The sequence below is a fragment of the Haliotis rubra genome, unplaced genomic scaffold (genome assembly GCF_003918875.1).
Source record: "Haliotis rubra isolate DU_JTF1 unplaced genomic scaffold, ASM391887v1 Scf104, whole genome shotgun sequence".
Lineage (NCBI taxonomy): Eukaryota > Metazoa > Mollusca > Gastropoda > Lepetellida > Haliotidae > Haliotis > Haliotis rubra.
Genome location: NW_025764937.1, coordinates 1,290,266 through 1,313,237, shown reverse-complemented (window position 1 = coordinate 1,313,237; position 22,972 = coordinate 1,290,266). Strand labels below are relative to the sequence as shown.

The 22,972-nt window shown below is 40.6% G+C and overlaps 2 protein-coding genes across 2 annotated transcripts in view; both read left to right on the top strand.

Moving 5' to 3' along the window:
• LOC124274176 (telomerase protein component 1-like) overlaps positions 1-12,700 on the top strand; it is a 24,149-nt gene extending 11,449 nt beyond the window's left edge. Inside the window, exons 8-14 of the mRNA XM_046709490.1 lie at positions 2,155-2,259; positions 3,686-3,847; positions 5,489-5,717; positions 6,891-7,102; positions 8,187-8,333; positions 8,853-9,038; positions 12,614-12,700. Coding sequence (XP_046565446.1) covers positions 2,155-2,259; positions 3,686-3,847; positions 5,489-5,717; positions 6,891-7,102; positions 8,187-8,333; positions 8,853-9,038; positions 12,614-12,676 — 1,104 coding nt within the window. The 3' untranslated portion in view covers positions 12,677-12,700. The remainder of the gene's footprint in view (positions 1-2,154; positions 2,260-3,685; positions 3,848-5,488; positions 5,718-6,890; positions 7,103-8,186; positions 8,334-8,852; positions 9,039-12,613) is intronic.
• Positions 12,638-22,972, top strand: LOC124274188. The gene is made up of 6 exons (XM_046709499.1): positions 12,638-12,793; positions 15,184-15,397; positions 17,448-17,646; positions 20,578-20,660; positions 21,714-21,897; positions 22,388-22,972. Exons 1-6 carry the CDS (start codon positions 12,753-12,755, stop codon positions 22,717-22,719), a joined length of 1,053 nt encoding a protein of 350 aa, XP_046565455.1. The 5' UTR covers positions 12,638-12,752; the 3' UTR covers positions 22,720-22,972.

The following is a 22,972-nucleotide window of genomic DNA, read 5'->3' as shown; positions in this document are numbered from 1 at the left end:
GCTGTAACAATGCATTGAACTATAGATGGATTGCATTTGTGGTGTCTCTGATAGCAATTAATCGATGGTAGAAACGAAAAACTATCGATAGTATGTGTGACTATCGATAGTGTAGTAATTGACTTTTGTTGATAAAATACAGGATGTACCAGATTCATTCACTTTCATTTAGATTTATCCTCCCCTGTTACATCTTAAACAAACATGACGGTTTACTTGATCTGGATTTCAAGTTTCTTGTCAGTTGTTCAAAAACTGAAACTACTTCAACTTGTTTTTATTTCATATACATTCTATACAACTATACATTCATTTGGGAAATTACAGTGGAAACCTCATAAGTAAAATCTCAAGGGACTCGCCAAAATTGTTTACTTATCAGGTATTTTACTTATCCAAATATGACAACCATATGCATGTATATATATGCATATGTAACAATGAACAACTTATCAGGGCTGGCCTCCAGTTGTCAGTGTATTGTCAACTGCATGATGCCAGCGAGCTGTAAGTAGGATGTTTGTTTAACTGGAGACTGACACGTGCCCCCCATGTCAGATCATGTGGTGATTGCTAATTTAGTTATCCGGTCTCTTTTGTTAAGTAATTTACTTCCAGGGACCGTGAGAAGACGTTTAGTTAAGCGGTATTGTTTACTTGTCCGAGTTTAGTTAACCAGACTCTAATAGTGATAATTAATGAACAAAGTTGCCGGGACCAAAGAAAAGTGTTTACTTATCAGGTCTGTTTAGTTAAGAGGTCTTTACTTAGGCGGTTTCCACTGTACTTCAAATGAGACCATTCAAGGAGAAAAAAACTGTTGCAACAGTATTGCAAAAGTTGCTCACAATAGACTAGCGAAAAGTTGCTCACAATAGACTATCGCTATAGTTGTGTCCCCTCAATAGTTATCATGGGATAATAATTCATACAAAAATCATTATTAATTATAACCACTACAAACAGTATATTAGGAAAATGTAAATATAGAATATTAGTTTCATCATGCATCAGTAATAGCTTAGAGAAAGACTCCAGTCAAAAGTAGTAAAACTCATCTCACAGACATACTATTGAAAAAGGTATAAATTACACCTGCACAATTTCACAGATGTTTAAGATAAAATCCTAGCCTAAGGTATCAAGGACTCAAGCTGAGAACGTGTAAACCTTTCAGTAAGAAAAAGTTATGACTAGACGGTTTAATAAACTGTTATGATCAAGTAAACACGTCTTTAAGATCTAGCCCAGGGTAAGCATCCAAGCATCCAGTAAAAGTGCCAACGAGATTAGTGCCAGTTGAAACAGGATTAACAGGATTAAGAGTACTCCCCCGGTCTGGTCATTGAAGTTGTTTTTGTAGGACACCCCCCATCTTGTATGTTCTGTATTTCATTGGTTAATGTAGGTTACACCCATTTTGGTACCAGTCAACGAATCATAATCTCTTCCTTGTTTCAATTTTAGATAAATAGTCACTATCTTCATTTGTTTGTCAGTATGGTTTAGACTCCCAACACAGGTCAGCTCTAGCCTTCGTCCCTGAGGGTTGTACCGACTCTCTGTGGCCACCCCATGTTATTCCGTTCTTGTAAATAAAATTGTGATTAGCTTCTTGTGACTTCGGACTCTTTGCTAAGTTAATTCCCCCAAGCAGACCAGCTCGCCAGTTAGATAAGAGGTTTCAACGGAACCATCACTTGGACCCAAGACAACCTTTCATAATAGTCACCCCTAATAATAAGATAAACAATACCAGGTAGATTTTGTGCGAGATTCCACTCACAAAGTCAATTCCCAAGGTATTTATTTATTGTTATCCCAGTCTGTGGATCAGTGTGCACTTCAGTTATGTTCTGACCTCATTCAGTGGTTGTACAGTATCTTATATAGGTTGAATATCTGGATGTTATATGTTTATCTGAAGAAGTATAGAAATTCAGGATGAAAACTCCTGGTATCTCGTCCCTTTCTTTCAGACATAGGGGTGGGGTAGGCTAGTGGTTAATGTGTTCGCTCGTCATGCCGGAGACTTGGGTTTGATTCCCCACATGGGTATAAAGCATGAAGCCCATTTCTAGCTGTCCCCCACCGTGATATTGCTAGAATATTGCTGAAAGCGCCATAACTAAATTCAGTCACTCACTCTTCCAGGAGTGTATTGAGAGGCAGTACCCAGCAGACTCGCTGCAGCAGCAGATGACGGAGGTAGAGGTGTCATACGCTGAACAAGAAGACTTCCTCCTTCTCAGATCTCAGGTACTGATTACAAACATAATCACAATCTACCAGAGGTAGTGGGTTAGCTAGCCTAATGGTTACCGCGTTCGTCCGCCCGTCACGCTGACAATATGCACTCAATCATTCACAAACCTAACTGAACCTCTAAGAAACTAGAGGTAATCTCACTGTAGAAATTGATGTTACTTTTGTTTTATTCATCTCTATGGATACTACAGAAATGTTCCCTAATTCCTACCACTGCTTGGCACCTTATGCAGGGTAGCAGGCTAGGGAATAGCTATTAGAGTGTTGTTTATATACAATCTATTCTATCAGAGTGATAAGCTGAAGAATTACATGAAGGGTAGTGTAGTCTCAGTGTTAGGTGAACTATGGTGTAGTGTGATTATTAGGTGAGCTTCAGTGTAGTGTCATACTTAGGTGAGCTACAGTGCACTGTTATAGGGACTAATTCAGGACAGCCATCGTCCAAATATTTAAAAAGTAAAAACTATGTAGTCAAGACATGTGAGACTTTATTGTAATTATTTATATGATGCTAGTCTGTATTCCATGTATTCCTTATCACTTCCACATTGTACATTGACTTGTCAGGCAATTAATTACTGTATAGGACATTTATAACCTAAATTGGTCATCCCCCTTGGCCGTGTCTGCCATCACATCAACTGGTCAAGGAAGTGCTATTGTTTTTCTATCTGTCTATTGCTGAGTCGTAACCTGTCCATTGTTGTCAAAAACTGTATATATATGCTCACATCTACATGTATATTGAAAAACAGGGTACGAGTCCGGTATTCCGACTCTCTGTAGTGACGACCACGAGCCGGAGAATGCCGCTTGTAGGAAACGCCCTGGGGTTGAGCTGGAACTCCGCTCACCTCATGTATGTCTTGTGTATTTGTTTGTCATGTAACCAAAGAAGTTTGAGCTCAATGTATTCCTTCGTCTTCATCAACATGTAATTCATCTTAAAACATGAGCTAATTCCCCAGTCGACGCATATACCACGTGTTGCCACTAGTATCACAATTGGGTGAGCTATAGTGTAGTATCACAATTAGGTGAGCTACAGTGTAGTGTCACAGTTAGGTGAGCTACAGTGTAGTATCACAATTAGGTGAGCTACAGCGTAGTGTCACATTTAGGTGAGCTACAGTGTAGTGTCACATTTAGGTGAGCTACAGTGTAGAATCACAATTAGGTGAGCTACAGTGTAGTGTCACCGTTATGAGAACTACAGTGTAGTATCACAATTAGGTGAGCTACAGTGTAGTGTCACAGTTAGGTGAGCTACAGTGTAGTTTCACAATTAGGTGAGCTACAGTGTAGTGTCACAGTTATGAGAGCTACATTATAGTGTCACAGTTATGAGAGCTACATTATAGTGTCACTAATCATCATTTCCCATTGAAGTGGATTTCTTGCTGATTGTTGCCAGGGTTTGAAAGGCCGTGATGACATACTTGATAGAATCTCCAACTACATCAACACCAACATTGACAGCACCCGCATCATGTACCTGGCGGGGTCGGCAGGGGCAGGGAAGAGCTCCCTGATGGCGACCTCAGCTGGGAAGGCCATTGGAAATGACAAGTTCAAGGTTGGTGATGTGGTCAAGACACATGGGCGAAAGCCTTTGTGCAATGAAGGACCATTTGGTCCACCTATATGGTGGAGCGGATAGAGTGTCACCCTGGAGAGTGGAAGACTGGCGGTTGGATCTAACATGTTATATTTGAGATTACACCTTCTCAGTACAGCACAAGGTGGTGGGGTAGCCTAGTGGTTAAAGCGTTCGCTCGTCATGACGAAGTGAGTGAGTATTGCTTAACGCCGCATCAGCAATTTTGCAGCTGTTCGCGGCAATCGTCACGCCGAAGACCTGGGTTCGATTGCCCACATGGGTACAATGTGTGAAGCCCATATCTGGTGTCCCCCACAGTCCCCCGGAATTTGCTAAAAGTGGTGTAAAACTAAACTCACTCACTCACTAAATAACAGATTCCAGTACTTCTAGTAAGTCCCATCCTGGATTTCGAAATCACACTCTCAGAGGTAGTCACCTAATCGTTAGCATGCAATGTCCAACTCACTTAGCCAAGTACTGTGGCTGACAACTGGAGCCCAGATTACATACACCTCTGACAGCTACCACCGATGAAAGCTATGAATACGTAATGCCATTTGGAAAGTGTTCAAATGTAACAAGTTTATATTTGGCATTGCAATTTCTCAGTGAAGTACGGATTCTAATACTTTTGCTACAATGAGTCCCATCTGGGATTTGAACACACTTTCAGAGTTGGGCACCTGACCAGCACACAAAGTCAGTGATCTAACCCACTCAGCCTCCGCCGTTTCCACAGAATGGAAGTACTTTTTGTACCATGTGTGATTAGGTGCCTGAATCTGAGAGTGTGGGTTCAAAATCCCAGACGTAATTCAACCTAACTAAAGTACTAGAATCTGTTCTTTACTGAGAAAATGTAATCCCAAATATATCATATGTTATATGTTTTACCACATTCTAAAAAGCATGGTGTATTCATTATGGTTTGATTCCCTGTCCGAATCGAAACATGGATTTGTCCAGATCTCCTCACAGGTTGATATTTGGCCTCATGTCTGAAGCAAATTTGAATATTTAATTCAAAATTTGCATTTTTCTTAGGATTTACAAAATAAGAATTAAAAAAACAAAACAGCATAAGTCCATATCATGTTTCCCAGTCTGTCAGCCAAAGCCACTTAGTTGTAAAATCCTAGATAAAATCCTACCATGGTTTTAGTTGGTAGAGCATCTGCCATCGAGAGCAGAAAGTCTGTGGTTCAATACCTTGGGCTGTCTTACGAAAAATGTTCCAAGATGGTATTTGTTGTTACCTTACCTGATACTCAGCTTTACAGATATAAGACAAGAACGCTTTAGTTTGGAGTTGGTATGCTGTTGTGTCTGAGTGGGGCATCCATGTCCAACTGTGGTATGGTATCTCAGTGAGTGAGTGAGTTTGTTTTTTACGCTGCTTTTAGCAATATCCCAGCAATATCATGGCAGGAGACACCAGAAATGGGCTTACACATTGTACCCATGTGGGGGAATCGAACCCGTGCCTTTGGCGTGATGAGTGAACGCTTTAACCACCAGGCTACCCCACTGCCCAGTATCTCAGAGAAATAGCTATTGGTGCTGATTTGAAGTTTGATGACGATCACTCAATGTCCGCCATGCTCCTCTTTTCAGGTGTTCTTCCATTTTGTTGGCGCTACTCCAGACTCCACAAACCTGTACCGAATTCTATCAAGGATGTTTCATGAGTGCATGCCCCCAAACACCGTCCCTCCCATGGACTCGGACGAGATGATGCGATACACAGGAACCATGTTTGAGAAGTCAACAGAATATGCTCTTGATCAGGGATACGAGAAGCTGATTGTTTATATTGATGCTCTGAATCAGATGGATGATGAAGGTAAGTCCTTTCTACCTGGGAATACCTGTAGTCTATGGGATTACAACACAATAAACATCATGTGTTTTCAATGTAGTGCCTTACAAATGTTGCTTAATGTCAAGGTGTGCAGCACAAATTCAGTTTACAATTCATGGCGGATCGGGATCGGATGGTCAGGCTCGCTGACTTGGTTGACACATGTCATCGTATCCCAGTTGTGTAGATTGATGCTCATGCTGTTGATCACTGGATTGTCTGGACCAGATTCAATTATTTACATACCGCCACCATATAGCTGTAATATTGCTGAGTGCGGCATAAAACTCAATCAGTGAATCAGACCCGGGTCTTCCGCGTGACGAGCAAACGCTTTAAACATATGGCTACTATTACCTTAGGTTTTCGGGGTGTTGTACCCTTATTACCTAGGCAATCTGTCTAGCCACTCTGATTCTGGGGATGATGTAGCTAGATGGATAATCAAGGATAAGTCCAGTATGGTGTTCAAGTCCGGTTTATTTTAACATGAATTCTTTCACAAAGGTCCTCAAATATTTCCTAGATTTCCTGGTTTACATGTAACACAGATTCACACATCTCCTGGAAGAACTTGTTGGTTTCTTTCCCAATTCCTAAAGTTACAATTTCATCTGAGCCAATCTCTCAATATGCAGAGAGAACCTCTCAAGTCAACGGCAGGGCTCAGTCTCCGCCTCTCTCAGTCAGCTAGTTTTAGTTCTCTTCACAATTTCTGGGCTCCTCCCGAAATGATGTCCTACCTCCTACAGAAATGCCTCATATCCAATCTTAATAATTAGTTACTTTCATTAGTCCCTTTCGAGACTTTATTTGGTACCATCAATTTCTTCCAGTGATAAAATGACATTGCTAGTTATCTTAAGCCATACATCAACCCAACGTTGACATATCCGACTAATATCTCAGGCTGGTAGATGCCAAAACATACTTAATCAAAATCATTTCAGATCCTATGCATGCCCCCTTTATTGACAAACTGACCAAACTGACCATCTGTATACTACCTCAACGATGTGTGAAGACCCATTTCTGGTGTCCCCTGCCATGATATTGCTGGAATATTGCTAAAAGCATCGTAAAACCATACTCACTCACTCACTCACTGTATAAGATGAAACACAACATAACAACTCGATCAATATTCTCCAACAGGGATGGCTCACAAACTTGGATGGCTGCCCCGTAAACTTCCCAAGGGAATGCGCCTCGTTGTCAGTACACTAGAGGGCGCCACCCTACATGCCATGAGGTCACATGAGGTCCAGTGTGACGAGGTTATGGTTGAACCCCTGAACCAGGACTACAGGACCAAGATCATTAGTGAATATCTGGCCGACTACAACAAGTTACTTGACAAGGAACAGGTAGTTATGGTGGTGGCTCACATGAATTTAGTGCGCACCAACAGCTCTCATCCACTTGATGTTTGTTATTCTGGCTGCAAGTAGTGCAGTAATATCCAGTTATATATGTGTTCCAGTCATTTATCATAAGCTAGTGAGCTATTACACTGCTTTTAGCAATATTTCAGCAATAACACGGCAGGGGTCACCATACACGGCCTTCATACATAGAAGCCATGTAAGGAATTGAACCCAGGTGTTCAGCGTGATGAGGTTGACACATGTCATCGGTTCCCAATTGCGCAGATTGATGCTCATGCTGTTGATCACTGGATTGTCTGGTGCAGACTCGATTATTTACAGACTGCCGCCATATAGCTGGAATATTGCTGAGTGTGGCGTAAAACTACACAGCGTGATGAGCGAACATTTTAAACAATAGACTACCCCACCACCCCCATTTCCCTGGAAACAGCCATACATGACATTTTAAATTCATAGATTAGTGACGAATATGTTATTACGTTGAAATTCTTGAGATTTAATGTAATGTTACCATCCTTGTTTCAAGGGCTGTTGGGGTAGTCCAGTGGTTAAAGCATCCACTCATCACGCTGAAGACCCGGGTTCGATTCCCCACATGGGTACAATGTGTGAAGCCTATTTCTGGTGTCCCCTGCCGTGATATTGCTGGAATATTGCTAAAAGCGGCGTAAAACTGTACTCGCTCTTGCTCCATGTTTCTATTTATAACCCTATCCAAGTAGATGGGGGAGGTGGGGTAGCCTAGTGGTTAAAGCATTGGCTTGTCACGCTGAAGACCCGGGTTCGATTCCCCACATGGGTACAATGTGTGAAGCCCATTTCTGGTGTCCCCCGCCGTGATGTTGCTGGAATATTGCTAAAAGCGGCGTAAAACCAAACTCAGTCGATCAGTCCAAGTAGATGTTGTACACAAAAGCATTTCAATAGGTGTACCAGAATGGATATGGATGATCTCTTTGAATATGTGGTCCCAACATCGCAATGAAGGATGTGTTTATTGCATTTTAGAAGAGAAATTTACGATAATGAAAGAATTTTGTTTTTTTGTAAATTTATTCAGATGCAACTACTGGTGACAAAGGAAGATGCAGGGCGGCCATTATATCTCGCCATCTCCTGTGAAGAGCTCCGTGTGTTTGGGGACTTCCGGAATCTCACCAGTAAAATACACAGTCTGCCTGGAGACCTGTCTGGCGTTATTGAAATTGTGAGGGTGAACATTGTACTGAGAAGCTAAAATTTTAAAAGGATTGTCTGAAAGAATGCTGTGTACTCAAATTATGAAACAGGATCGAAAGAAAGCTTTTACCTTAATCTGCAGCAAACAGTAGATGTGGATGTGCTTTGGTTGTGTCAGGATTTAAATATGCTGATAGACTTTATTCTTGAAACTGCTCTTTGTCTGAACATGAACATTTATAGCGCAATTCCTCAAGGCATCTTAGCACCAAGTGGAATCTTTGACAATGGCTTCTGACAGTTATGGCACTATGTCTATTTGCCAGTGGTTTTATTGTTCTACACTACCTGTTTTACATGTCACCTGTATTTCAGGTGTTTAGTTTCAGGATGGGTATCTATAATCAAGATATGGTTTAATTGTTCTACACTACCTGTTTTACATGTCACCTGTATTTCAGGTGTTTAGTTTCAGGATGGGTATCTATAATCTAGATATGGTTTAATTGTTCTACACTACATATTTTACATGTCACCTGTATTTCAGGTGTTTAATCGCATCATTAAAGAGTATGGAGGAGACAAGGTTCTGTCCACACTGTGTCTCATCGAGACATCGAGGTTCGGCTTGTCTGAAGCAGAGCTGGTGGAACTCCTGGCAGCGGAGCCCCTCATCCCGAGCAGCAGCAGTACTGCAGTCCAGTTTACTGGGCAGAAGATTTATATGGCAGAGGTACTGTGTGAATGCTCAATGCCATTGAGAACCCACTCACCAAACACCAGAGGCATGGTGGCTGAGTGGGTTAAACGGCTGACGTTGTGTGCTGGCAATTAGGTGGTTGACTCTGAGGGTGTGGGTTTTAATATTTTTTATCACAATTGTTCCTGTATGATAGTATCAATAACACAATTTTATATCAATAATTATTAATAATTCTTCTCATTGACGATTATAAGAATTATCAATCTTTGCAGATAAAGCCTACTTGTGATACTAAAAAACTGAATTTAGACATCTTGAATTCCAATTCTGGACTTTTTACAGACCTTTGCCCTAAACGGGCAGGTGAACAGTGGGTTCATTGAATTTTACATCCAGCTCCATGTTGACAGAATATCGCAAAGTTGTTTCAAGTGCAGTCACATAAAATCACTCCAATTTCTACTTGATATCTCTTTTCATTATGAGCTGATCAGCCCTCCACAATAGGTGATCTATCTTCAAAACTGGAGGTGATCATCCATGGAAGTTTCAAAATACTCAGAGGGAGTAAAGCAAATTAGACTGGCTCTTCAAAAGTGACAACAGACAGTATTTTCATAATATAACTGTTGTTTCATAACATTGACATAAGCTGCATAATATTCAGTCAGTGATATATCACACTAATATCTCTGTCTCCTGTCATAGAAATGATGTTATTTTAAGCTGATGCCATCTTGGACATCCATATTTTCATGTAATTCGAACCCATGTTGTAAGAGGCGACTAATGGAAGCCGGTGGTCAGTGTTGCTGACTTGGTTGACACATGTCATCGTATCCCAATTGTGTAGATCGATGCCCATGCTGTTGATCACTGGATTGACTAGATTATGTAGAAACTGTCAATACTGCTGAGGGTGGCTTTTTAAACAACAAACAAACAAAATAAACAAGGTGACATGTGGAGATGCCCAATCAGTAAAGGGACTTAACTCTGTAAGGCTTAATGCCAGACCTTGCTCCTGGTAGAATAGTTTGAACTTCCACGATATATTCTTATTTTATTCTGTTTTATGTGTATCTAAACAGCTTAATGTATCTTTTGAAGTTACTTAGCAAGACAAAGTCTTATGTATATAGATTCAGAAATTACCGGTAATAATAATCAACAAGCAAAGTAATTATCAATAAACATGCATGTAATAGGTAATCCATAACAAACATAAATGATCAATAAACAAGCAAAGTAATTATCAATAAACAAGCCATGGAATTACTGATAATCTAATAACTTGACAAATCCTATGTGTCAGTTGTCATGGTTCATTGTCTATCATCTCCCTGTCCTCCTCTGCGGAAGTCAGCTACAAACATTCACATGTTACAAATTTTCTCAGGAACCTTCTTTCACACGATACTTCAAATTAAGATTTACCACTTGTAATTTATATACCTATAATAAGTTATACCTGATACAGTTCTCTTTCAAAATGTTACTAATGATTCCAACAGCTAGTCTTTGTAGACAGCACATAATGACCAGATAATATAAGTAGCCATAACATTTCTGAGTCCCATGCTGGGATTCAACCACAGACCTTCTGATCCTAAGTTGGACACCTTGTCCACATGACCAAAGAGGTTAACCCTGGCAGCAAGCTGACAACAGAAGGATGTCATCTGTGGGATGACTCCAAACCCTGCTACATATATATTAACACCTAATAATAATTGGATTTTTCCTTAAAGGTCACATGCAACCAAAAAATCAAACATAATTAAAATGCAATTATCACTTATTCATGACATATAATATACATTGCTGGTTATGAAAAAACATATAAACAAAATTATAAGCGTACAATCGCAAATCAAAAGTGCAATATTGTGTACTTCGGTTTACTTCCCAAGAAATGAAGCAGCCGGGATACCGAACCCAGTCAGAGCGGGTGGGTGTGCACTCAAGTGTAACGGCTGGTTCATTTGCAGATGCTCATTGTGTGTATATATATAGAGATGTTGGGTTTTGTAAATACATGCTCATTTTTTGTGTATAACATTTTGCAATCAACAAACATCATAACATGTCATGTGTTCAAGTATCACACCTGCCTGTCTGTGTAATTACATAATGTGACAGAGACCGAACTCGGGCCATAAATCAATGCATTTTGTTTATGGTGTATAACCTGATTGGTGTTAAGTTCAAATTGCATGTGGTCAGTGATAGCAGCTGTGTATTGAATATTGTCATTAGCAGACAGGCAGGCAGACACACAGGTGTCAATAAAACAAGACATTGAGTTTTGTCTGTGACAACGACATATCTATATCACAGTTAGAAATTCATTGCTTTTAAGTATCGAACTGAGAAAGTGACTTGGTAAGAAGAACGTGTGGTGAAATAGACAAATGAAATTATATAAACAGTTAATTTACTGTCATAACATATAAAAAGCTCGCGCCTGTGAGATATCAACAAAACATTAGAAAAATAGCTCACACCAAAGCCTTCACCGAGTATTCACCGGACAACCCGCTTCCAACCCGAACGAACCTATTTCACTGCGCACATGCTATGTGCGCAGCCCAGCTGTTGAAATCCGTTTTCCCCAGAAAAGTCTGGGGAAATTTAGTGAAACGTTTGAACTCCGATTTCGCGCTTTTTTTTCATCACGTTATTTTTCAACTTTATAAGTTGAATTTGCATTTTTGACGATTTGTTTCGGTAAGTCCATACCGAAAGGTATCAGAATCTGCAAAGTTGTGTTTTACGTTGCATGTGACCTTTAACCTTATCTGGGTTTTGAATCTGAAAATGTTCATATGGTTCATCCCAGTAATGGGCCTTGGTATACATGCTGCTCTAGACATGCCAGTCATACTGAATCTGTTGTTCTTATTAAAGAACTAAAGCAGCTACCCGTGAAGATCCCAGTTAGAATTGGTCTTCAGTAACCCATGCTTGTCGTAAATGGGGACTAACGGAATTGGGTGGTCAGACTCACTGTCCTGGTTGACACATGTCATCGTATCCCAGTTGCGTAGATCGATGCTCATGCTGTTGATCACTGGATTGTCTGGTTCAGACTAGATTATGTAGAAACTGTCAATACTGCTGAGGGTGGTCCAGACTCAAATATTTACAATCGCTGCCATATGGCTGGAATATTGCTGGGTGGTGTGTTTTATAAGAAACAAGCAAGCAAACTAATAAAGAATCTGTATTTTTGGCCAGTTTCTAAAGATATGAAAGATATCCAAATTCAGCTTAGCGTTCCTTATTTAACATTTTATGTTTTATGTGATTGCATTCGATATTATTTGATATTATAATATAATCATAGAATACTTCTAGCTTGCATGGGGCGGTGGGGGAGCATAGTGGTTAAAGTGTTTGCTCGTCATGCCAAAGGCCCAGTTTCGATTCCCCACATGGGTACAATGTGTGAAGCCCATTTCTGGTGTTCCCCGCCATGATGTTGCTGGAATATTCCTAAAATCGCATAAAACCATACCCACTAACTCCAGCAGGCATATTGAACCAAACTTACAAACCTACTGTTGAAGTCAAGCTTAAACCACTCACTCTTTCTGTTTTAGTGGGCGTTAGTGTACCTGGGGCTCCATCAGTTCCTGCGACCTTGTGGAGGGGGTTCCCGATGATGGGCGACTAGACTTCTACCACAGAACATCCAGTAAGGTTGTGCGACAAGTATTCCTGAAGGATGAGGCAACCAAAATGGCCTATCACAGACGACTCGCTGCCTACTTTAAACAGTGGTAACTTCTAACACCAGTTCATACAATAATTAGTTCATTGAAAAATTTAAGTTCATGTCGGTTTACTGATTGAAACCCAAAGTTACAACATACTTTCATGAACTCACAAAATAATTTTTTTAGGCAATATTTACAACAATATTTTCTTATTTGACATCTTTAGTCCTTATTTGAATATTGAATAATAATAACATTAATAATAATGATAAATATTCGGATCTCGCCTTTGAAATGTCTCACTTGCATCCCAAGTACACTGTCGCCAGGCTCCCCATTGTTCTCGGTGCCCTTGGTTTGGTACCTCCTGATCTCTTGGCGCAGATCAGGAGAGTGCCCGGGTTCTCCACCTGGAGCACAGCCCTTCTGACACTCTGGGTAATGCAGAAGGCTGCAGTGTTGGGGAGCCTTCATATTCTCCGGAAAGTTCTTGGTGGGTTCGATTAGGCAGCGTTTCCTGGGAGAAGTCCCATTCGCTGTCTGGGCTGCGTGTAGAGGGGGCAAGGGCCCTGAGCTGATGATGAGCCTTACCAGCCTGACTGTGCCAGGATCACCCGAACCCTCTCTGCTGCATAATACTATCTTTAATCTGTAAAACATAATAATAATAATAATGGTGGCGATGTACTGCTGGACGGTACAGTGATGGGAGTAAACCAGGTGAAGTCCTTCACCAAGTCTGCCCAGAGTCGGTCTTTTGTGGAGAAGCTTTCTGAGAAGCCATTGCATCGTGTGTACATGCAGTGTGTTGAACAGAATAGCAATCCCACCGACTCTTTCGCCTGGATGAAGTCGGCTGGTCTTAAATGTGAAACTGAGGGCTTCCTTTTTGCTGCTCAGGACCAGTCACTTACTAATCGCAATCGCCTAAATGTGATTCTTAAAGAAAATATCAATATGAAATGTCGACTTTGCAATGAATTCACAGAGACTGTCCAACACCTTGTCAGTGGATGCCCTTCCTTGGCACAGACATCATATCTTAAATGACATGATGGCATGGCTCGTTGCTTTTACTACCGTCTCCGACATGCCTCCGAGGTCCATCCATGGTACGACCCTGAACATGTCCAGGGCGTCATGGAAAATGATGCTTTCAAACTCTTCTGGAATAGGCCCATATACAGCCTCAGAAGAATTCCTGCCAACAAACCTGATCATGTCCTTTTTGATAAAAAAGTGGCGTAAAACCAAACTCAGTCAGTCAGTCAGTCCTTTTTGATAAAGCCAATGAATTTATTTATATCATTGAATTTTCTGTCCCTTTTGACAGCAATGTGATTGGCAAGATTCAGGAAAAGCATGATAAATATGCGGACCTCGCCTTTGAAATGTCTCGCATGCATCCCAAGTACACTGTCGCCAGGCTCCCCATTGTTCTCGGTGCCCTTGGTTTGGTACCTCCTGATCTCTTGGCGCAGATCAGGAGAGTGCCCGGGTTCTCCACCGGGAGTACAGCCCTTCTGACACTCTGGGTAATGCAGAAGGCTGCAGTGTTGGGAAGCCTTCATATTCTCTGGAAAGTTCTTGGTGGGTTCGACTAGGCAGATATGATATGTGTATTTATACTGGTCTGGATTCCTTACAAAAGTGTATGCTCAAAGCTCTACTCATTAAGGTGATTGGAGTGCTACAAGACATAAAACATTTGTACATAAAATGGTTGAAACTTTTGAGGATATGTTTGTTAATCACTGTAGAATTTTCTGAAGAGGAATGTTTTCAAGGCACATTTGAAGGAATCAAGGGATGTTGTTTGAGTTAGAGTGGCAGCTGGTTCCATAGTGTTGGAGCTCCATAACTAAAAGAGCGGAAACCAAAGGCTTTTAGTTTACGTCTTGGGATGACCAATAGGTGGTTTCATTCAAGTCCTTATTTGACTTTACACATTTCAAGCAATTATGCCCTGATTTGGAACTGTTAGAGACACAGGTACAGACAGCTTTTGTGCATGCTGCATGTGTGTCATGTGCAACTGTCCAGCACCTTATGCAGTTGTGCATTTGCACGAATATTTTCATTGTGTTTGGGATGGTTCAAACCTTCTGTCCACCTTTTTTGGGTAGTTTGTTGTATATGCTTCAGTTTTCATGTTATGACGTTTAGATTTACACCTATAGGTTTAGCACGCAGTCCTGGACCACTACTGAAAAAGTATGCCAAGTTTTCAAATTTCTTAGACAGGCAAATTGGCAACATCATGCCGCTCATGGTATTGGAAGAACAAAAAATTATAATTATTTTTAATGATATGTCAGGTAATTGCTAATATTATCAACTGAAACTTTGCCAGGATGTTTCTGGAATAATATATATCATGCTTGGATGTCTGTGTGGAAATCATTCTTTCTTGGGCAGTTATTGTAATGTTTGTTTTGACAATTCCTTCCCAGCAAGGACATTTCTAGGAAGTGTGAGGAGCTTCTGTACCATCTACTGGCAGCCAAGGATATGACTGAGCTCCGTGCAGTGCTGACAGAGAGAGAGGTTTTTGAACACGTGTCCCAAGACAAGCACAAGCAGTACCTGATGAAGGCCTGGCAACACCTTGGGGGATACGAAGAGGCAGCCGCTGCCTACACTGACTTCCTCGAGGAATACATTGAGGTAGTGGAGGGAAAAGTGTATACTTCCTTCAGGAATACTATGAAATAGGAAAGATGTGTTACTTTGTATATACAGAACACACAGAGGTAGGGTAGACAACTCTGTGTACTGACTTACTACAGAAATACATTTAGGTAGGGGAGACAACTCTGTGTAATACGTCCCTCAGGAATACATTGAAATAAGGGAGATGCGTTACTCAATGTAAACTGACTTCCTTCAAGAACACATCCTGCTATAGGAGACTCTGTATACTGTCAAGCTGTGTTAACGAAATCATGAGGGGAGACAAATCATATCCTTGACAAGGCAGATCATTTTGTGTTACAGCTGATTAAGTCTTCAAGTAATATCAGGAATCACATGACGCACTGTAGGGGTGAGATGAGGATTATTCAGATAATTCCTTATTAGTCACACAAGCCCCATTTGTGGAATAGACCTTTACAACTAGACCATGTTGTGATGCTACCTGATATCAAATGTGACCTGTTAAATGTTTCATCTGCCACTTGAACCTTGATGCCTTGTTGCCTGAGTGCTGTGCTGTTTCATACTGGTGTTATTACTAGGGTGCTCAGATTGGTGCATGGGAATTATGGGAATTTGAAATTAGCCAATTGGGAGCTGTGAATTAGTGTCAAGTGATAAACAATGATCCAGAATGAGACCATACTCTTGATCCAGCATATTTTGTGAATCTTAACCATGATAGGAACGTTTCAGATGAATGGAATTCATCTGGAATACTTGACAAATACAACCAAATATCAACATGATTGACAGATGCTTAAAACCACAAACTTTAGAATACTACCACCAACCTTCAATATGTTTAGTGACCTTTTATGACTTATATAATACTTTTATTCTTATTTTAGGTCAGACCAATTCTATTTCTTGTTTTACGGATCCGCCTGTCATATTTTTTCAAGAATAAGAAAAAAAATTAAAATTAATTTCCCCTCAAAAAATAAAATCCTAATGTTTTCATTGGCCAAGAATGTAAACATACAAGAAATTTTGCTTTTAGAATATTTTTTGCCCCATATACACTTCATAAATTGCCCAAAGTAACATACTTTGAGTATTTAGAAGGAGTATTACTTTGACTGGTGATTTATTTTTATTTTTTTCCCTCCTGCCTTTAGTTTTTCTGAGGAAAAAAATCCGTAAAACAAGAAATAAAATCGGTCTGGCCTTACTTGTAAACAATAAAACACTATAACACCATTTCATATATTTAATAATTATATAATATTCAAACAAACCAAACTGACCTGTTAAAGACATGATAAATGTCTGCTACATTTGAAAAACTCATGACATGGACACACGGATGATGATTCCTTCAAGATCTATTTTGTAAATGAATAAACTGATATATGAGTCTGTTTTCTTAGAACAAGTGTTTAAGAATTAAGACAAGATAAAACTTCACTGCAGTGTATAAATCATGTAACAGTCAAATCCTAATGTTTCATTCCAAAGAAGTTCAGGGTTAGAATTGGTCTTCAGCAACCCACGCTTGTTGTACATAGTGACTAAAGGGATCAGGCTCGCTGACTTGGTTGACGAATGTCTTTACATATCCAAACTGCATTGGTCATGATGTTGATCACAGGATTGTCTGGTCAAGACTCACAGACTGCTGCCATATAGCTGGAATATTGCTTAGTGCGGCGTTAATGAATAAAAAAGCAAAACAATTATCCTGATGTTCCAGTTAAGTGCCACATCTTTTACATGAGGTCCACTTCTTTTTTGCCATGATTGTAAGTGATCTAACATTCAGAAGAAATAATTCGATTTGATGTTGATTTCATCATCAAGAGCAAGACAAAATTCTGTACTAAGTCAGTGACGATAAAAGCGATGGAGCTGTTGACATGACTGATATAATGAAGCTGTTGTTGTATACAAATCCAAGTCCCAATAGAATGGAGACGCAATGTACTAGATATTTGAAGAATCATATTTTGGCATTGCAATACAATTATTATTGACCTTCAGATAATATTAACTACAGATAATCCTGATTTTTCCGCAGTCTCAAAACCTTAAGGATACTGATGAAGGTTACCGACTCCAGACCCGAGTAGGCTGGTTCATGTTGGACATAGGTCAGTACGATCAGTGCCTTGAACTTCTGTACAAGGTCATCGAGGGCTCCCTGAAAAAATATGGTGAAAAGGCAAAGGAACTGGCTGACCCATTGTATGCAGTCATGACTGCACTTTACAGAAAAGGTGAGTGATTTTCTACAGCTGGAGGTGAGGTGAGGTGAAATGGGGTTTAACGTCGTCCTCCTCAAAAAAATTTCGCTGATATGATATGAAAGATATCCAAATTCAGCTTAGCATTCCTTGTCTAACATTTTATGTTTTATGTGATTGCATTTGATGTGCTGGCAATGTGAGAGTTTCATTCATTGCACGTAACAGGCAGCATGGCTGTAATCTCCCCAGGGAGCTGATAAAGTATCGGAAAGTATGATAGTGTCCTATGATCGGGGAAAGTAATGTACGTAGCGTCGTGATCAAGCAATGTGCCTAGATATGAGCGCCATATGAGCAGGATATTACTATTATTACTATTGTTATATTATTTTATATTATAATGCAATCATAGAATACTTCAAGGAGACACGGGGCAATGGGGTAGCCTAGTGGTTAAAGCGTTTGCTCGTCATGCCGAAGACCTGGGTTCGATTCCTCACCTGGATACAATGTGTGAAGCCAATTTTTGGTGTCCCTATCGTGATATTGCTTTAACATTACTAGAAGCGGTGCAAAACCTCACTCACTCACTCACACTCTCACTCACTGACTGACTGACTCACTCACTCTTGAAGTCAGTCTTAAGCTACTCACTCCCTCTGTTTTATATAGAACAAATTTTATGGATAACAACTTCTTTTATTCGTGAGTGTGACGTTTCGATACAGATTTAACGTTGTGCTTGAGAATATTTCGGTATTATGACGACATGCATGCGTGTGTATGTGTAGGTGCGGCTGCTTTTACTAGCCCAGACTTAAGCTGGTTTTATAGTGCTAGCCCACTGAGATACCATGCCGCAGTGAAGCATGAATACCCCACTCAGACACATTATACTGACTCCGCACCGACCAGTCCTTGTTGTACCCATTAATGCCGAGAGCCAGGCAGGGACCAACAAGTACCATATTTTAACGTCTTTTGGTATGACGCGGTCGGGGATCGAAACCGTGATATTGCAGGAATATTGCTGAAACACACTCACTCATTTCTACAGCTGCAGATTTAATGTGTCAAACATCAAAACTGAAAAAAACCAAAACATTTTAGAGGCTATTTTCAGCAGTGATGCATTACTGGCAAACAAAGATAAGTTGGATCGGTGCAGAGAACGCATTCTCGAGAAGTAGGCAGCGGACGTCAATGAGCAAACCCATTTGGTTTGTGAAAGGTGGAGCAGATGTAGGCTCGTGCACGTGCAGTGCATGACAATGAAATTGATTCCGTGCGTAGCTGCACACGCCTTGCTCATAAGACTCTCACGTGGTCAGTGTAGCACTACACTTGATCGCGGACAGCCTGGGGCCCCTTCGCTCACAATGGCAAGCCAGTGGGCGGCACTCATACATGCTAATATGGGTCAATTGTCAGCTCGGTGATCAACTTATCCTTGTTTGCCAGTAGATGCCTTATCATGATTTTGGATGAAGGAAATCCTATCATGTTAAACAAAGAGCCTTTGCAGTCACGTAGAGATCCAGATGTCATTTATTTCCTACCCAAAAAAATCACAAACAGGATATGTAAATCATTATTATTTTTACTTTAAGGGGTGGTGGGGTAGCCTAGTGGTTAAAGTGCTCGCTCGTCATGCCAAAGATCCGTGTTTGCATGGGTACAATGTGTGAATCCCATTTCTGGTGTCCCCCGCTGTGATATTGGTGGAATATTGCTAAAAGAGGCAGAAAAACCATACTCACCCACTCACTCATTTGGTACTTTAGCAACCAAATCCATATGCTATCATGGTGGCCAATGTGTTTACAACATTTCATCAGATGTGAGGCGCTGAGGATAGCCATCCCTAGAAACACCCTAGCATCCTCAGCATTTTGACCTCGCAAATGACGGAAGTGTAAATGCCAGTTGTAGACAAGAAGGAGTTTTTAACTTCTTTTACACCTGTTGATATACTTTATAACAATGATACTTGGGTGAAATTCTACTTATCATCAAGACCATGAAGGTCCAGGTTAGAATACTGATCTTCAGTAACCCATGCTTGTCGTCAGAGTCGACTAACGGGATCGGGTGGTCAGGCTCGACGCCTTGGTTGACATATCAATGGTTCCCGGTTGCGCAGATCGATGCTTATGCTGTTGATCACTGGATTGTCTGGTCCAGACTCTATTATTCAATTATTTACAGACCGCCGCCATATAGCTGGAATATTGCTGAGTATGGCATAAACTAAATTCACTCACTCACTTATCATCAAATATCATACTTCTGTCTCAAGCGAAGGAAATATGCTGTACAGTTAAACAGCAATGTCTACACAATGCCATTTTTAGAAAGTGGTGAAATGTAACACGTGTTATATTTGGGATTACACTTTTTCAGTAAAGTACAGATTCTAGTAGCTTCGTTGGGTTGAGTCCCATGAGGGATTCGAACCAACACTCTCAGAGTCAGGCCCCTAATCGTCAGCACATGAAGTCAGCCATCTGACCCACTCGGGTGTCTAGGTCACAGACTTTGTCTATCCTCTGATAAGTATAAATTGGCACAGCTCCCACATCTGAAAGCTATGAAATGGCATTGTGTATTCATAGCTTTCGCCGATTAGGTGTCTGACACTGAGAGCGAGAGTTCAAATCCCACATGGGACTCAACCCAACAAAGTTCTAAAAATTATCCAGTACTAAGAAAGTGTAATCCCCAATTTACCATGTGTTACAGTTAAGCAGCTGCCCAATATACTCAAATGAAGATTCTTCTACTTTTGTCTACTCTTGTTGACTATTTTATGTCAATATTCTTCATCCACAGGATCTTAGGGACATTATATGTGACAAAGGTGTTGTTTTCATTGTGCTGCCTGAGAAAAATGTGTAAAAGTTATTTTATCATGACCTCATGAGAAATATTTTATAAGTTTATGTAAACCTTTGTTTTCAGCTCTCACATTTGTGTACAACTCCCACCCTGGGTACCAATCCAGCAGGAAATATGGGGAAAAGTATGCTCCTCAGTGTGAAATGGTAAATATGGTTGTCTGTTAACTTCTCTTACATCTCATCATAAAGACACATCTTGTGATAATCTAGGTCTGTTTGAAGCTGATCTGGAAAGGTTGTTGTATGTAATATTCGGCACCAGACTTGATTAAATGCCAGTCACTATCATACAGCAGAAGTATTGCCAAGTGCTAAAATATATCATTTTGTCCATGTTTTACTGAATTTTGTGCAGGAACAAAATAATATGACAGTAGATTCTTTCATACAAGTGTCCAAAGATTGAATGCAGTTGATTATACATGAGCACAGGTTTAATTTGAAAAAAATAATTGAGCATCTGATCTGAACATCAAATTGTTTCTCCCTCTAATATGTACAACTTGAGGTCCATGAGTATGACTTTGGTGCCAATAAACCGAGGATCATCATATATGGGCAAATCATAAATTTGGAAACATGATCACTGGATTACGCTTCTGATATGCAAGCCTTCAAATGGAATTGCAGAACCTCAGCCAGCTGGACCACCATTTCCCAAACTCTCGATGATGTAACTGCAATATTTTACACACTGCACAGGGCATGCTCAAAGCGCATACAAATAAAAAGTTGAATAATTGTCACTGGTTATTAAAGTTATGGGTCTTTAGGCCAGATTTAAAAGTAGTCAAGGAAGGAGAATATCTGAGGTGGAGGGAGAGTTCCATAGCCCAGCATAGGTGTTTGAAGGATCTGGCACCAAACATCTTCAACATGTAGGGTGCCCTCAAGATTATTGATTCAGAATTGGTCTTCAGCAACCCATGCTTATCGTAAGAGGCAATTAAAGGGATCGGGTTGCAAGACTTGGTTGACACATCATCGAATCCCAGTTGTGTAGATCGATGATGTAGGATAACTCATATGACAGTCAACCTTCGAGTGCCTCCCAGGCAGCTTGAGTTATCCTGAGTAATACTGCGTCAGTGCTTTGAGCATGCACAAGTGTGTGGAAATAGGTGCTTTCTTAATGGCCATTATTATTATTATCACTAAACAAATCTCATTCTCCTCTCTTACCGTCCCCCTTGGCAGATTCACCGCCTACACTGGGCACCTGATGACGATTACTTGGGGCAGGTGTTGTTGACCTGTGGATATTTTAAGGGTTCACTCCTGCAGGACGGCAGAAAAATCTTCAAAAAGACCCACAACAAGAAGGGTCTGGCGGAGGTTCTGTACATGCTGGGGGAAAGTGAACAGTACGCTACGGACATCAGTAAGTGGTATTGACTACTCCATCATCCATCATGTACACTACGTTCCTTCATCATCTGGACCCATGAAGATCTGGGTTAAAATTGGTCTACAGTAACCCATGCTTGTTGTAAGAGGCGACTAACAGGATTGGGTGGTTTGGTTTGCTGACTTGGTTGACACATGTCATTGTATCCCAATTGTGTAGAACATTGCTCATGATGTCGATCACCAGATTGTCTGGTCCAGACTCGATTACTTACAGATCACTGCCATATAGCTGAAATATTGCTGAGTGCAGCGTTAACCAACATACCAATCAACAACAGTGAATTGCTTTGCTTACAGATGACACTGTGTACCTATGTTTAACTGAAGAATTAAAGCTTCTTGCTGGTTTACACTTATGGGAGATTGGTGAACAATAAAAACTCTTCAAGCTGCTTATCAAATCAGTAGTAGTCATTCAGCATGATAATGTAACTCATTTAAAATGTATTTATTATTCACAGGAGTTCCAGAGGCCTACTTTGAACAGTCCATGGCTCTGTGCCTTGCCTCTTTTGGTCGATATCATCTGAAGACTGCACGATGCTACCAGCTGTATGGGCAGATGTACTGGAACAATTGGAGCATCAAGTCAGGGCATATGGAGTGGCTTGAAAAGTGCCTGGAACTGTACATGATGGAGCTGGAGATCCTTGAGGAGGTCCAGGGGAAGCTCCATCCCAACACGGTACGATCCCGGGAAGATGTGATCATCATCCTCCAGAACCTTGACAGACATGTGGAGGCCATGAAATACAACCAAGATCAACCGGCTGATGCCAAGACCATTGTATAACTGTGTCCGAATGTTGTTTGTTCATGTAGTTTGTGTCCGGATGGTGTTTGTGGAAGTAGTTTGTGACACAATATTCAACCATCTGATCATTGCTAATCAATTCTGTACATAAAAATATGATTGGATCATGCTTAAAAATTATTGAAAGGCGGGGTCATTGAATTTGTACATGGCATTCGGGGGTGGAGGTGTGTGGTTTCACTTACTTTGTACATACATTTTATGGGGGGTCATTCACATTGTACATGCTTCT